Source organism: Cotesia typhae, unplaced genomic scaffold (genome assembly GCF_013202065.1).
Source record: "Cotesia typhae breed Kobodo isofemale line unplaced genomic scaffold, CoteBio_Ctyphae contig_4, whole genome shotgun sequence".
NCBI classification, from domain to species: Eukaryota; Metazoa; Arthropoda; class Insecta; order Hymenoptera; family Braconidae; genus Cotesia; species Cotesia typhae.
In genome coordinates this window covers 11,466,619-11,484,806 of record NW_027423748.1, presented here as the reverse complement: position 1 = coordinate 11,484,806, position 18,188 = coordinate 11,466,619, and the positions used below count along the sequence as shown (strand labels likewise).

At 24.7% G+C, this 18,188-nt stretch overlaps 2 protein-coding genes across 3 annotated transcripts; both read right to left on the bottom strand.

The window, feature by feature from the left end:
• Positions 1 to 476: 476 nt before the first annotated feature.
• Positions 477 to 7,005, bottom strand: LOC141527130 (uncharacterized). Its single transcript, XM_074242447.1, has 5 exons — positions 6,529 to 7,005; positions 4,121 to 4,480; positions 3,540 to 3,660; positions 3,205 to 3,377; positions 477 to 2,152 (listed from the first exon to the last, which is right to left on the bottom strand). Exons 1-5 carry the CDS (start codon positions 6,587 to 6,589, stop codon positions 2,016 to 2,018), a joined length of 852 nt encoding a protein of 283 aa, XP_074098548.1. The 5' UTR covers positions 6,590 to 7,005; the 3' UTR covers positions 477 to 2,015.
• Positions 7,006 to 7,419: 414 nt separating this feature from the next.
• Positions 7,420 to 17,392, bottom strand: LOC141527052 (uncharacterized). 2 transcript variants are annotated; one of them, XM_074242306.1, is made up of 7 exons: positions 17,015 to 17,386; positions 12,481 to 12,840; positions 12,294 to 12,414; positions 12,038 to 12,219; positions 11,778 to 11,876; positions 8,317 to 8,427; positions 7,423 to 7,840 (listed from the first exon to the last, which is right to left on the bottom strand). In XM_074242306.1, the coding sequence occupies exons 1-6, from the start codon at positions 17,094 to 17,096 to the stop codon at positions 8,351 to 8,353; spliced, it is 921 nt and encodes a 306-aa protein (XP_074098407.1). In that variant the 5' UTR covers positions 17,097 to 17,386; the 3' UTR covers positions 7,423 to 7,840; positions 8,317 to 8,350. The 2 variants fall into 2 exon arrangements, with proteins under 2 accessions (XP_074098408.1, XP_074098407.1); XM_074242307.1 differs by lacking the exon at positions 11,778 to 11,876 and having other exon boundaries at positions 7,420 to 7,840; positions 17,015 to 17,392.
• Positions 17,393 to 18,188: the final 796 nt, after the last annotated feature.

The following is an 18,188-nucleotide window of genomic DNA, read 5'->3' as shown; positions in this document are numbered from 1 at the left end:
TTTCCACTTGATAACTGTTCCCCAAGCAGTTAAATATTGTTTGTTCGCCTTCGTTGCAATTAAAGCTTTTATTTTATTATTTACTTAGTTTTTTTTTTTTTTTTTTATAAAATACTAAAAGCTATGGATTAAACTAAATTACACCGTGGGTATTAATAATAAGGAATTAGTTAGCTTTTTAATTAGTTTAATAATAAATAATAAAGTGACAAAATTTTTAATAGTATTTAAAACGTTTATTTGTTTCTATTATAAATAACTATTTTAATTCAAAATAATCAATTGTATATATTTATAATATATAAATGTAAGAACAATAAAAATAAATATATTTATATAAGTATTTATCTAATTTAATAGATACATATCTAACAATTAAATTTAAAAAAAATTTGAATCAAACTAATATTACAAACAAAGTAACAAAAAAATTTTATTAACTTACTGGTATCTCCAAATAGTTGACATATATAATTGATGTTCATTATTATTAAATTTCATTAAATAACAATAATAGAACACGATACATTGTGATTTTTATTTACGTTAAAGTTTTATATAACAATATTCAATAGGTTATAGATACAACTATAAATTTTTATTTTATTTTTTCACATCGTCGTTATATTTTATAGTCATTAAATCATTATTATATTTATATTATAAAGAGCAATATACAGCGTGTTTGCAAATACATTAAAAATATTAAAAAGTACTTTAATAGAGTATTTATTATAAAGTAGTATAGTCTTTTAACGATTTTTTATTATCAGATGTCGCTATTTAACTTTTGATAACATCATTAAAAGTCAGTTTTAATGATTTTAATGAATATTCTCTTAGTTCTCTTTCAGTAGACTACCAACTGAATTAATTAAACCATTGAATTAATATTATTTAAAAAAGAAAATCAAAGTATAATATTCAAGCTTTTTTCTTTATCTTTATTATCCTTTCTTTTTATTAAACTGGCTCACAAGTGAAATTGTATCACAGTATCACAAAAGATAATCTTTCTTTTTACTTGCTTATATATATATATATATATATCTATTTTTTTTTTTTTTTTTCCCCATGATCCTTTTAATATTTTTACTTTACTTAATATACATATTTATTTAAATCCTTTTCACTGTCTCCAACATGGGCTTCAATGGGTATAAAATATTCTTTACGATACTAATATATTTAATAACAAGGCCGACATTCAGTACGTATTAAATTAATTAAAAAAAAAAAAATTTACTAGAGTTTTTAAGTTGCAAGCTTCGTAAAAGTCGTCATCATTTTAAAAACATAATTTTAAACTTTTAAGGGCATATTTTCACACTTTAATAACCTATTAGTTTATAAGTACAGAGGACCAGGAAGAAAAAAAAGCTCAATTATTTTTAAGATTTGTCCAATTTAATTTAATGTTTCATAATATTTTTATTCATAATCTTTGTCTTATAAATAATATAATTAATCGGCAATTTGCAATACTGAGAAATAATATACTATAAGTTTATTAATAATTACCCTGTATTTAATAAACTGTGATGCACATACGTACAACAAAAACTTATGTCTGTGTTATATTTTAAATAAATTATTATCTGTTGTACTTTCGTTTTGAGGTATAAGAAAGTCGCTAAAAATGTTTTAATTTATTACATTTTATCTTTAAGCTATTGTTGTTGATGATAAAATCGAATTACATTGTTTTTTCTGAATCAATATATGATAAGATAATTAAGGAACTCTACATTTATTTATAATTTTTCTGATAGTTTCAGTTATTTACTGACTATACTCTAAAATAAAAATATTATTATCTCAATAACGTCAAAATAAATACATTAAAGTGCAAAATACACTTACCTTATATAAAAATGTATACACGGCGATGATAACAATAATAATAATAATAATAATTATTATTATTATGTTATTTTATTTTTATTCAATGAAATTGAAATATTACTAATAATTTTTTTCAGGATATTTATTATAATTAATAATAAAATTTCGAGTTAACATAAACCATTAGTTGTCATTTGAATGATAATGCTGGTGAAGCTGATAATTGGGGTGGTTAAATTGTTGATAACAAAAATTCCAATAATTAAAAAGAACAAAAGTAATGAAATATCCGATTTGAGAGATCCTCCTAGAATAATTACAACAAATATAATAGTTTAATTAATTAATAATTAGAACAATAATAACAATATTTTATTTGTGTATAATTAAAATGCTCATTGTTGTTTTCAGAGTATAATATTGATCGTAAAATCCGAAAAAAATTAAAAAAGTAAAAAATAAAAAATCGAACTCGGACGTTGATGTTGGAATGAAAAGAAAAAGAAGAGACATTGAGTGTAACCAAGTGAACCGAATAAACTCATTCTACTTTAACCTATTACACATTGAAGGTTTTACGCTTGGCAATAAGACTGTAACAATACTTTTTTATTTTTTTCTCCTGTGGGAAATATCTTTCACTGTTTTCTACTCTCCGATTGTAGTACCACCTTTCTCACTCTATTCTCTTTTCTCATTTCTTTTCTCTTTACTCTCTACTCTTTTCTTTCTTCTCTTGGATAATTACTATCTGACCGGACTAAATTATTTCATCAACATCCAATCGGTAAAATTTTAATTTTATCAAATTATTATAAAATAAATGAAGAAAATAATATTAATACTAGTGCTATTACTAGACTTGATAAAATGTAAAATATAAAAAAAAAAAAAAAAAAAAAAAAAAATATTAAAGACTAAGAGATAAAATAGCGGGAAAATACTGTCCAGATGACGACCGTCTGCCTTTTTAGTCAGCAACGAAGATTTATTACTTTCCTGGCTATTTTCACCTGGGACATTCTCTGTTTTCAACCTCCGGATGCCCAGATGGGGTTAAATTTACGACATTGAGTGGTTGACAACTTAGAGAAAAGTTGTTTAAATGAAATAAAAAAATTATTAAATCTGCTGTCAATGTTTTATACTAAAAAATTTACTCCCTTTTTTTAAACCTTTCATTCTATTTAATAAATATTTTCATTTAATTACGCATGAAAACTCTTATAACAAGGTCATTTTTGGCCCTCTAATTATACGATTCTTTTATACTATTTCCCGGTATATTTATGATAATAATAATAATAATTAATATTTTATAAACTTTTTCAAAATTTATTATTATATTTAATTACTTACCATTGTATACATATTTTATTACTGAAGTATAATTAGCTTCTTTAATAAATAATTCACATTTGAATACTGTTGGTAATTTAATTTGGTCCATCTCCAAAGTAGCATTAGCCTCAACATTATGTCGACCATCAGTTTTATTTTTGTAATATTGCCTTTGTTTTTTTATTGGCTGACTATAAAAATATAATATAGATATTCAAAATGATAAAGCTACTTTTTATTCTTATTCTATATTGATTTTAAAAATTACATAAATTCAATTATACCAATAAAAAGAATAAAAGAATAAAATATGAGAAGAAGAATAAGGAGAGAAAAAATACAGTAAAGCTTACTTGTCTTGAAAAAGCTTTATCGTAGGAAGTGGATAAAGGTCTTCAGCTAAGCACCTTGTGGTTAGTTGTGTGGAATCATCGTTTATCGTTGGATCTAGTATTTTAAAAACCTTCTCTGGAGCTAAAAAAACAATAACATAAATAATGAAAATTATAAATATATAATATTTTTAATAATAAAACGGATTTGATATTTTTTGTTGGAATAATTTTATCAAAAAGAAACAATTACAGTAGTATAAAAATAAATCCTGCCTAAAACCTTAGATAATTTAGATTAAAAATAAAAGTAATGTATTTTAAACAGTGGGTTTTTTTTTTTTCTATTGAGAGTCGAACGACATAAAGAAGAATCGATTGACAATAATGTGTAATAAAAAAATGACAGAATGCGAGAGAAAGAGTGCATGAATATTCTCGTCAGACTAAATTCGATTTTTACTACTTATAAAGAGCGCCTACTGGTACATTTACATTAATACACAGTACTGAAATACTAGAGAAATACAAAGTATCTGATTACTCATTATTAGTCAAGTTGTGGAAAAAATCCAAGTATTAATAGATGAAAAGTTACTCACAATAAACTAACATCTCTCTGGTAGCTTCAGTTTCATCATCTTGAGATGATATGCTACATCTTATTTTTCCAGAAAGTTCATGCCCTGGTCTAACAAGTTTAACTGCTCTGTACATTGCGTTTGAATCGTTGCTAGCTTTATAAGTCGCATCAACGTAATGACTAAGTTCATCAGATCCTTTAGGCAATGAGTTGTGGATCCATTGGTATAAAGGTGAATCATTAACTGACCACTTAACGACAAGTGCATTATTTGTTGATGATCCCATATCGTATTTGCAATCAAGTATTGTTGGTTCTTCACTACCAGCTCTTACTACTCGAGGAATTTCAACTGACGTTATATTTATAGGTTCTGCTTCTGTAATAATATTTTTAAACCTATATATATATATATATATGTATATATTTATCTACGGGGAAGTGAATGGATTGAATAATAGTCAGACCACTTTAACATTTAATATTATCTATCCAGTTTGAAAAATAAAAAATTTTAATTAAATGTATTAATAGTATTATTAAATATGATTAATGTGTATATCAGTGTACCAGTTGGTTACATGATCGTCGTCATTGTGAGTATGCAACTTTTAGTACTGCTTGAATGCTTGGATCAATACGGAATTAAGCTATTATATATATATTTTTTTTTTTTCTTCCACTTAGAGGGATGTCGTGACCCCCATAACATGTTGACGTGTCATTATTGCATACATTTTCTTTAATATAATTTGCATACGTATTTATATATAATAATAATTATAACAGCACTATTTAATGCGGTATTGTACGAGATAAAAAAAAAAAAAAAAAATAAGAATCATTAATTTAATATATTGTTAACAATTAAATAAATTTTTAAGTTTTTAATTTTTTCTCTTCTTCTTTTATTTGATTTTATAAAATTCTTTGTACGTACGTGAAATATATGACATCAAAGGTAAAAAAGTAAAAGAACTTTGAAGGTACACATGTACAACCAAAAGCTTATCGCGTCTCCAGTTGTTGCCGACCCTTGACAATCTCAAGTAGACTGCAGCCCGTCGGTATTCAATATACATACATTCATATGTTTTAAAGTAAGGGTGAAAGTATACTAGAACGAGTGGTATAAAAACTTTTAGGCTTTTTTTTTTTTTTTTTTTTTTTTTTTTTTTTATCATTTACTTTTTCTTATTTTATTCACTCGGTCCTTTTTTTTATTTTTGTTTTAATAAAAACCACTAGAGCAGCGCCTTTTTGTAAAGGAATAAAAATTATGGGTTGGTGAATCGCACGCGGTATTCGTATGATGTGTGAGTTTTCTACACGGTGCCTCAAGTGCGAAAGGGGTTGTAAAAAAACTAAGTGACGGGTTAAAGTTATAAAACAAAAAAATAAAAAATATTAAATTATAGATAAATATTTTTATTATAAAAGAGTCGACATTAGTAGTTAGTGGTAGCATTGCATGTGAAAGCGCTACTGCAATCTCCTCAAGCCCTTTTTAAAAGTTGTTTAGCGACTACTTTTAATAAAACTTATTACTCATTAGAGGAGCCAAAGTTAAAGATATTTTACATATTAATGTACTAACAGGTGAAGGACTGTATACATCATATATTCATCAAGATACTGCTATTATTTCACACCCTAAAATATGTATTTTTTTTTTTTTTTTAAACTTTTCAACTCAATTCAAAAACTGAATAATATTATATATAGTTGGAATTGTATTTACTATTATTTTATATAAAAAGTTTTAAATTTATATATAAAGGATTAAATAAAAAAAAATGTGAAGCCACTAAAACATGAGAACAGTGATTTGATGATAGAGGTGAAAGACTAGCGACCAAAAAAAAAAAAAAAAAAAAAAAAAATGACAAAGGTATCAGGATTACTCTATTCCCCTATCTATTTAACAAAGGGTAATATGAGAAAGATTAAATGTATAAATGTATAAGGTCTCTTTTTATAATATTCTATTAGAAAAATACCGTAGATTTAAGAGTCAAGATTTTACTTATGGAGATTTTGGTAATAATAAACTATAATTTAAAAAAAATGAGAATGGAAAAGTAGCTTTGGTTCCCTATATTACCCGATAGTCGTTAAGTTACCCGTACCCGTAGCTATGCACCTAACGGTCAATAGGATCAAATACTCAATCACAAGCTAAAATCTGCCGGCGTCCAATAACCGACCTTATTCGAATGGATGAACATTCAAATTGATCCTATACTACTACTTATATACTCCCTATACTACCTATATCTATTAGTCTATTATTATTTACTGCTACTGCTATTATTAAAACAGATTTTAAATGGAATAATAAATACCCTATTAATGTTATCAATTGAAAGTATTATAATTCAGACGCAATCATAAAGAAAATAGAATTTTAGTAAAATTTTCACTTACTTTTAATAAAAAAACTAGCAATAAGAATAATAAAAAGATCTAATGATAATTGGTTATCCATATCCACTCACTAATTTTTTTTTATTTATTTATTTATTATTTAAAAACTATAAAACACTTTAAAAACAAATTTAAAAATTTCATAATCTATTAATTAATTAAACTACATTATATGCATGATTTATTTTAATTTAAACAATAAAACACTTTTTTAATTATTTATTTAACTATTGCATCAAACAGCCTTTTAATTAACTCAACATCCGATTTTATATAAATTTTATTAAACACTATTTTAGTGAATGATTAATAAATTTATTATCACTGTCATTAATAACAACACTTTTTAAATTTTTAAGTTAATTGGATTAAATAAAAAAATATACATATAATATATTTATAAATAAAGTCAAGTAAAAGTTTAAAAATTTCAGTAGGATTGAAACACGTGTCATACAGTACGTGCTGTTAGGACGAGACGCGAGCATCTACTACTGGTACAACTAATAGGAATCAGGAAGAGTAGTGCCAGTTGGCCAAACAAATCGGGAATCTAGGAGTGTGCGCGAAATATAATTTCGAGCTTGCGCGAACCTTGTAGACTACTTTTTAATATTTTTACTCTTTATTTAGATGCTTCGATTATTAACTAGTAGATCCTTATAATTATTAATTAATTTTTGGTTAAATTGGTTATTAAAAAAATAAGTCTCTATACATATCAGTAGACTTTAATTCTCAAATTTTTACTTTATTTATGTTTCTCAGATTTTTTTTACAATGCTTACATTAATAAGTATTAAGTCACTATTTATAGTTATAATAAAGAAAAATAATTAATTTGATTATTCTTTTCTTTAATATTAATTTTATCAATGTTATTTTTTATTTCCAAAGGAAATAATTTTGTTGTCAATTTATTAAATATTATTATATACATTTTACTAATTAAAATTTCTAAATATCGGTATTCTTCAATATTATGACATTTATTCAATATATAATATAGTATTTATGTTATTTTTCACAATTGTTATTAATTTATATTTACATTAGATAGTTAATTTATTTATATAAGCATAATCAATTAATAGTAGATAAGTTATAACAATCAAGCTAAAATTTCTTTGGCAAAAATATTTTTTAATTATTTTTGTTTTTGATTTTATGTTTTGGTCATTGGAATTTTTTATTTCTATATATATATATTTTTTTTTTTTTTATACTAAACAGTATATTACAGTAGTATCAGTTGAAGTCTGTCATTTCGATAGTAAGGAATCATCATTGTGATTAATCCATTCCCATTATTCTGGAATCAAAAAACAATATATTGTTATAAAAATAAAATTTGTTGTTGAAAAAAAGTAAGCTATTTACTAAATAAAAATACCTATATCTATATATTAATTAAATCAAGTATAACAACAAATAAATCTAATGACAATAACTCGATGTTTTTATCCAATTTACAGTATACTGAATATTTTTTATATATATATATATATATATATATATATATATATATATATATATATATATATATATATACAGCAAAGTATTATCATACCGGTTATAATCGGTATATGTTGTCGAATATAATGAAGATTAACGACAATTGTAGAGATCATACTTTTCGGTAGTATCAATATTACACACTCTCCAATAAATATATAAATATATGTATTTTTTATTTTTTACTTTGATTAGAGAAATTTTCAAGTATTGCAATAAATATTTTACAAAAACAAAATTAATTATTTTAAATGAAAATAGTTAATAACTCACTTGAACTACATAATGATAATAATGATATTTATCATCAGTGATGACAAAAGTTCGTCAATATAGTAATAATAAATACGAAAGTTAAGCTGTAAAAGGGTTTTGAAGCTGTTCCTGAAACAAATAAACAAATAATAATTAAGAGGATTAATTTATGGTGATATATAAATAGATGTTGATTAGTCAATAAAACTAGACAGCATAGAATATAAATAAAGAATATAAATCTGAATTAAAAATATATCTAGGGAGTATAAAGAGTATAGAGAGGCACGAACGGAAAGTAGTTAGGTTTTCGCTGACGATTTAGCATGTACGAATACATTCAACCATCACAAAAGTCACGTTGAGATAAAGCTTTTACATGTATGTAAGTGTGTGTATATGTATATATATATATATATATATATATATATATATATATATATATATATATATATATATATATATATATATAAAAGTAGGAAGCTTGATACAGTCAGAGGATACACCTAATAGTCAGAATAGCCAACAGGATCTAGAGAGCAGGCCTGCCGGATAGAATGGTAACTAAACCACCAGATAAAATTTAACGGCCCGTATATTCTGCATACATACTACATCGGTATATAGTTTTAATTAATGGGGCCGCCAATAGTCAAACTACTATACTATGCTTTACGTCGTATCTATGTGTATACATAAGTATATATCAGAATGATTATGACGATGATGATAGTGATGAGACTGTATCATATATATCATATAGTATCGATTTACAGTTAATACTATACTAATACGCTATCAATAAAACTAAAACTTTATTATATTTTTTATAATTTATAATTAATTGTCATTTTAAATTTTACAGTCTGTAGTATAAAAATTTAAACGGTGGAAAACAATAAATCATAAATCATGGCTGTTTTATATTTATGAGTATAAGAACAAACTAAGCTTTTTTTTTCTTTTACCCCAATATCAATGTTTTGATAAAATTAATTTAGTTATACATCGTCATTTATATTTATTAAATATTTTTATTTAGAATAAAATGAATATTTGATGTTAATTTATAATAAAAATATCCATGCGCACATTGTTTATACAGTCAAAAGGCATTCCACTATATAGAAACTAACAGAATTCCACCGTTGATTTATCCAATTGCTGAAAGCTTCAAGAGCATTAAATATCACTAAATAAAGTATTGGTACAACTAATCCAAGTTTAAATACACAATTAGTATCACCAATGTAGGTATAACAATTTAAACGGATAACTTATCATAAAAGTTACCAAAAAAATATACGTCGTACCACTTTATAGTTATAGAATAGTTACATAATATATGATGATATATATAATACAAATCAGACAGCTATACTACTAAACGAAGGAACAAAGAGAATTTGTAAAATTTAAAAGGGGAAGAGGTGAGTTCCCGTTTGAAAAGCTTTGACCGCAATTATATTCAGTCACGTTCATCCCAAATTAATCCTCAAAGCACTCTTACTTTATATTATTTTTTATCATTTTCTTTTGTTCATCATTCTAAATTAAATTTGTATATTCATTAATATCAAACGAAAATATTATTAACTTTATTACACGAGTTAATAAGAATTAAAATAAAAAAAAACAAAAAAAAATAAATAAATAAATAATTTATATTCATTGAGTTTTTATAGTTTAGCTGAAAAGATGCATTAAAAGTAAATAAAAAGATTAGTTAGAAATTGGCAAACGTGCTTTGAAAAAAAAAAAAATAATAATAATAATAATAATAATAATAAAATAAAAAATGGTTGTGAAAATGAAGGAAAATGAGAGTGAAGAAAACGGAAGGAAAAGTGAAAAAGTGGAAAATGTAGAGTGAGAATAGTAAGAGAAAATCGCAAAAAGAAACAAGGCATCCTTCCTCTGATGTTCAAGCAGAAGAGGCAAAAGAGAGGGTGAAAAAATACGGCACGGCAATTTACTCACGAGTCATCTACCCAAGGGAAAACCCAAAAACTCTATAAGAGAAACTTATTTTTACTTTATCTTTTTCTTCTTCGACCAATACTAATATTGTTTATAATATATCTATATCTATAGATTTTTTATCAATATTGAACAAAAATATTGACTGCTATAATTTTGATTAAACTTTATTAAATTAAGAATAATAACACAAATGGTTGTAAATTTTTGATATTTATGTTATCGATAATATTTAATATTTGAAATATTAAAAGTAAAAAATAAATAAATAAACAATATAGTTAAACCGCGAGAAAGCCTCAGCAAAACCACTGCATTACAGTTTGCTTTAGTACTTGAAATAATGCACCCTACACCCCAACAAGTTTTCACCACAATTTTGGTAAAGTCACTTTACTCTCATCCACGCAGTTTGCTATTTTACCAGTAGTATCAGTAATTCAGTAGTAGTAGTAATCGTAGTAATAGTAGTAGTAGTAGTAGTAGTAGTAGTAGTAGTAGTAGTAGTAGTAGTAGTAGTAGTAGTAGTAGTAGTAGTAGTAGTAGTAGTAGTAGTAGTAATAGTTACTACCAAAAACACCCTGTCTATCATATCTCCATCATATACACTATATTTATACACTTGATATTAACGTTGAATATCATATAAAGTAACTGTATGAACTATTAAGTCAAAACCAAATATAACCTGAGGGTTAAATTTCTGTTATATAGAAAATAAGAGAGAAAAAGAGAAAGAAAGAAAACTCACTCAATCTTATTTAATGGCATTAGCATGATCCTTATATAAAATTGAGATGAAATGTATGTGGCATCAAACTATTCGTAACGTAATTGGTCGAATATATCATGAGCATGAAAATATATGTAAACGCTATAGTAAGGCGCGCGCAAATTTGAATTCTAGTTTACTGATAAATAACAGCTAAAGTTGGGCGTGTGTTAATATGTCCCCTTAAATTACTAGTTTGTTGATGGGTATTGCTGGTGTATTATTTCTGAAGCAAACTTCTTAACAGTTGTGACACTGCAGATAGTACCTTATTTTCCCGAATTTATCTTTTTATTTGTATATTATATTATATGTGTAAACTCGAAACTTACAAAGACCCTAAATTTTTAATACCTTATTCTTTCTGGAGGTACTTAATTAAATTAATTAAACACTTAACTTTGTTATTAAACTAATCATTTTTATGTACTTGACTAGTGAAACACATTTTAGCGTCATGCAAGAATAAATTAAACAGTAAATAGCACCCCAAAAATAATAAAAAAAATAAAGTTATTTATAAATAACAATGGTGGTGTATACATTGAATTATATTCATATAATTTTTTTACTTTTATAAATATAAAAAATTTTGAGAAGGATAATTTTTTAATCGTGATTTAAATAAATAATAAACAATAAAATTAAAAAATAAATAAAGAAAGAAAGAACGAGAAGAAATTTAAAAAAAAAAAAAAAAAAAAAAAAAAATTGGGAATAATCTTACCACCATTGTCAGTATTGTCTGGTTCAGAGCTGTTTATTGCCTGGATCTCCATTTTTCGTAGTAGATTGGTTGTTACAGAAGGCGTACTGGTTGGCGTTCCTAAACAACAAAACACCACATACCACGTCTATCAAGATCAGGTTATATAAGCATTAATATATATTAAAAGTGATAAGCAAAAAATTAATTATTAATTATTAAGCAAATTAATTATTTATTAATAGGAGGTATTATATGTAAATCTAAAAAATGTATCTTACCAGGTATGTAGATTAATTCACGTGGAATAGTGTAATTTGCTTTAGGAATCGATAAACTACATTTAACAAGAGCTTCATTTGGTAAGTCCTCATTTTTAGCAACAACTTGCATCATAATGTCATACTTGCTGTCATTACGCATCGTTAAATCGGAATTAATTGTTTCATTAACAATAATATCGCTGTAAAATGATATATTTATTATTAATTATTAATTATTAATAAACAATTAAAAGTGAGATTATAGGTATGTTACTTGACAAAAATATCCATTGTTGGTTGTGGATACAATCCCTCAGCAAAACATGTTAATTCGACTCCTTCTTTACCATCAATTATTTTTTTTCTATACTTAAAATCGAATTTTTCTTCTATTGCTAAAAAATATATAAAATAAATTTAAATATTATTTAATATTTAATAGTATTGTTAAATATACTTACAATATACAATCATACTAGCGTCAGCTATTTCTTCATCTTGATAGGTAAATACCGCACACCTGTAGTCTCCCGTTAAATTAATTGTTGGATTATTTAATTTCATAGCCCGATACATAGTATAAGGATTATCACTGGCTTTATATCCAACATCGATATGACTAGCACTTGGATCAGCCTGAGGCTCGTGTCCATATATCCACTGGTATTCAACATTATCGTCATTAAAATACCATTTAACAACTAATCCATCACTTGATATATTTTCAAGATCATAATCACAATCTAATATAACATAATCCGTTTCTCCTTCCCTCAATAATTCCGGTACACTTATTGATTTTATAACTAATTGATTGCTTTCTGTAACACATCAAAATTTTAATAAATTTATATTCATTTTATTTGTTTACTCTTTTAAGTAAACTAAGCTATATTAAATATATCTAAATTATTTAACAATGTTCCGCACGAGGTGTTGGCACTGATTAAGTTGGTCGTATGTTAATTTTTCTTTCCCTTTTCTTGTTTTCTTCTCGGCTTCCCTCCGCCTATTTCTCAATTACTTTATAACCATCTCTTTTAATTTATTTATTTTTCCATCAACTAAACAAATAAACCGGCTATTTTTTATAAAGCGATTACATATTTAAAAAATTACTTATTACATTAATAATAAAAGTTGAATTATTTGTTATTTTAAGTAAAAAGTAAAAGACTCCATAGTATAGTATATAGTATATATAGAAGGATTCAGCAGTAATTCAAAGTCGGAAGATGCATAAGAAGAAATGGGTTGGTAATGCATAAATTCAACATTACTCGACACCTTAGAGAGCGAGTAGATATATAACTTATAAAGTATATAAGACAGATAGATATAGGAATAGGATTCTGCTGTCGTCCGACCTGTAGACACTGCGGCGCCTTTCTACTGCGCATATAAATATATATATATATATATATATATATATATATATATATATATATATATATATATATCTTTTTATACAATATTAAATAATAATTATAATAAAGATATTTAGGTAATAGGTATAGTAATTACTTTTCTACCTTGTAATATTTTTTTCTTTAACAAGTTTTACGTTTTTACCGTTTAAGGTGAGGCAGATTTAAGGGTTTAAATCAGTTTAAATTACAAGAACCTTGTTGTTATGGCAATAATTCACATGGCATGAGAAAATGACGTTACTCTTGTTACTCTGTGCGTTTCTGCCACACATATGAGAAGAATACTCTAATACAAATAATAATTTAAATAATAACAATAATAATAATAATGATGATGATGATGATGGTAGGTCAAATTTTGCAGTGTACTTGATGTGATTGCATGTTGATAGTGATCTATATGTCTTTATCTGTTCGGTAAGTTAATTTTAATCATGCACCAGACCCATAAGACATTCACCCTATAATCCATTCAGTAATTGAGTTGCGTTATTTTCTGGTTTAACATTCGTCATGTGTTTTTAGTTTCTATATGTCTTTCAGTAGAATTTTTTTTTTTTTTTTAATTTTTATTATTATTGAAATTAAACAAAAATAATAATTGTTTAAATTCGATCAATAAAATATTAAAATTTTTTATTAAAAATCTATAGATGGAACAATAATAAAGTGTTATCTATCATTATTCATCATTTATCATATAAACTTTAAACAAGCTTTTATGTAAAATAATCTGATGACTATATAAATACTTAGCTGTCAAATAACAATTTATAGTATGTCATTAATTTTAATGGAAATATAAAATAATAATAAAAATATCTAATACATGATTATATGTGGTGAATGTAAAATCAACAAAAATGTCACAGACTTGAGATTTACTACTGATCGAGTACTACTTTGCGTGGATAATGTCATTAACATTTTGTTTTACGTTTTTATATAATTTTTCATTCTCATAATTTAGTATCAGAATATATAGAATAATAATAATAATAATAATAATAATAATAATAATAATAATAATAATAATAATAATAATAATCGTTTAATTTGAAAATATATCTCTATTTGCTTGTGTTACTCTACATGTGTCATTGTTATTACTGGATTATTTTTATTGATATCCTATTAAAATTAGCAATAAACTTTTTTACTTTATCTCTTTTGGAAAAAATAAAAAAAAAAAAAAAAACACTTTTTATAGAATCTAATTTCCATTGAGTCTCGTTGGGAATTTTCTTTTGTTTTAGCTTGACTAGTTTTTAACACGCCCTTAAGTCACGTATGCGTCGTAAAGTTGATCGCGAGTCATGCGAACACGTTCCTTTGTCGCCACGCGTTCAGCTTTTATAATGAAACAAGTAAATTTACTTGACAGCGGGTTTTTAAATTTTATCCCGAGAAAATAAAAATTTAATAATTAAAATCAATAATTGTTATTTCAATTTATTTTCAAATTCAGTATATAAATTTGCGTTTTTATAATATATATTACTGTCTTATATTGTACTATTGATATTTATAATATTATAAACAGGTAGACAGGAGAGTGACCGGTTACTGCCGGTCACTCTGAAAGTATGTGCAGTATATGCCCCCTGCTGTAGTAAAACTTATGAAAACCCAGGTGGAAGAGCATCCAACTGTATTTCCGGTTCCGGAGACGATAATCGCACGTGCCGTAGCCGTAAATATAATAATATATACATATACATATATATAACAATGATATGCACGACTTACTATATAGCTCCTGCTGTTTTTTTTTTTTTTTTTTTTTCCACTGTCATTATTACTATTATTATTATTATTATTATTTAAAATTTTTTTTCTTTTTCTTCAATTAAATGATTTATTTTTATCAAGTTATTGATTTTAAAATCAACCAGATAATTATTAAGTTATTATCTATATAGATAAAAATGAAAATATTTATAAATAAGCTTGAATAATAAAATTGTGAAATAAGACGGTTAGCATATGATTGAGGTACACGCATTTTCTGTTCACTAGAGCAAAGCTTTACCATTTCATTCCGTATGGCTGTACATAATACAACTAAACATGGTTTAATACGACTCAGTGCATCTAAATACAGGTGAAATTTTCTTTTCAAACTTTTTCAAATATATATTAAAAATTTTATATATAATTGTACAAAATTATTATTTAAATATAATAATTTTTTTTGATAGTTGAAATTTAAAAAATATAACCATGGGAATTATTCTACTGGCGTTGGAGGACTTAAAAAAAATAAGCATCAGTACTCACACAGTTTGAAGGTTCTCCGGAAACCGCAAAAACCGGGATAAACGCCATATGGTGGCATTGCTATAAGTAACGTCATTCTCTGATTCAAAAGTAAAGGAATCACCATTTTATTTATTTATTTATTTATTTATAAATTATTCGATCAATTTTTATTCAGTCGAGAGAAAGAAAATCAAAATTATCATTTTTTTCTTCAATACTTAATTGAATTATTACTTAATTCTAATTGAATAACGAAATAAAAAAAAAAAAAAATAAAAAAAATAAAAAATATAGTAAAACTAAAACGGCACGAATATTGATTGGCCTATTTCTCTGGACACACAATCTAATTGGTTAATAGGATAATTAAACTTCCAATGTGAATTGATTAAATGTCAAACAAACACACTATTTAATACATATAAATTGATAAAAACCACATGTAAATAATATTTTTAATTTATGTAACATAAGTATAACAGGAAATTGATGATAAATGATACTAAATCCTGGTGTACAATAATATTATATTTAATATCATTTTTGAGAAAACTGTTGGAGTTTTTAATTAAAATTATTGAAAAAAAATAAGAACACGTGCCATCAGATTTAATAAAAAAAAAAAAAAAAAAAAAAAAAAAAAAAAAAAAATAACTACTTGAAGCGAACGATGGCTTCATTATAAAAGATATCAACTAACACTATAGCATAAATAATAATTTTTTTGGAGTTGTAATAGTAATTATTTTAAATAAATAAAAAACAACAAGAAAAAAATATTATTTAATTTATTGTATGATCTTAGGGACGTAATATGAGATCAAGTGTGAGGATCCATTAGGGTTTATTATTGTGGTTGATGGTCATTATTATATACTCGCATTATGGTCAAATTGGTGCGATGACATACTACTCTATATATTAATCAACATTACACACGACAATTTTTATACGTCCGTGAAAATAAACAATTGTAATAGGTAACATTTATATCGCTCTTTATTATTTTTTTTATATAAAATAAAAATAGATCGAATGAAATAAAATTTTAGAATTATAATATAACATAACTATCTGTACTATCTGTAGTGGAATATTCATTATAATATTACATCGGGCTTTATATTACTCTGGCGGCTTAGAATCACCCGAAAATAGCACTGAGGTCCATTCTGAGAATAATCATGACATCAAAAGAGGTAACTGCATTTAAAATAGCAGAACGATTCACCAATACTTTTAATTATTAAATATTTATTAAATTAATAAATGTAATATAAATAATAATAAAAATCAAGCAAACCTTGTAATTGAGTAATCAGTAGAAATGATGTTAAAATAAATGTCCTTATAAAATAATCATATATAATATGATATTTGTTCATACTAATTAATAGCTTATTTATTGCCGTTTATTGTAAACAGCGGGAAATTAGTGTCAAGTAAAATATAATAAACATGTGGTTAAAATAAAAACCTTTTTAATAACTTAATATTTTTATTATATTTAAAGATAATACTGTTAAAATCACTTTTTATTTTTAAATATATTTATTGTTGTTATATACAAAAAATTTTTGACGACAAGTTAAAAGTTAAAACACGTGATATTATAGAGTAAAAACTGAACAGAACTGAACAGTACGACCCTCACTCACTCACTTACTTAAAAATCCTATAATACATCCCATCCACACCACCACACCACTTTTCTCAGTATATTTACTCGTAGAACTACTCGTTAGTGTAAGTACACAAAATTCACTAACACTGTTACTACCTCAACCATCATACTTATACCATGTTTATACGTCTGGATTATTATGTACATGTATATGTAGAATAAAAAAATTGTGGGGGTTTATACACATTGTGATAGTAGGTAGTTCTGGTTCCTTTCATCCCCTCTTTTTATTCTCCATATTAGTAGATAATAAACTAGTTTAAATGTAAAATATATTTATCATTTATATAAATATAATAATATCTGGTAATATTTTTGGTAATTACAATCAATTATCACTATAGCATTTATTAATTCATATGATTTATCGTCATTTTTAGCTTTAATAAAATACTAAAATAATATAATAATGGAGTTATAACGTCGCGTTCCTCTTGGTTTACCAAGCATAATTTTTACTGATGTATTAATGTATTAGTTCTATTAAGAACATAATAATGTTATAACAATATAACAGTTTATTTTATAAGACTGATTTTAAGACAATAATAAAAATATTAATACCCTAAAATATCTAAAACAACGCTTTTTAAAATTATTATAAATTTTTCAATATCAAACAATAATATTTTTAATTTAATTTATAGTTAAAAGTTTTACAGCGCCATCTATTTATAAAAGTTGAACTTTATTTAAATTTAAAAATGGTGCTCATATATATATATATATAAACGGGAATAACAACATAGCAACAATTGAAAATATAGTAATTTTAAAATATCCCAAGAATAAC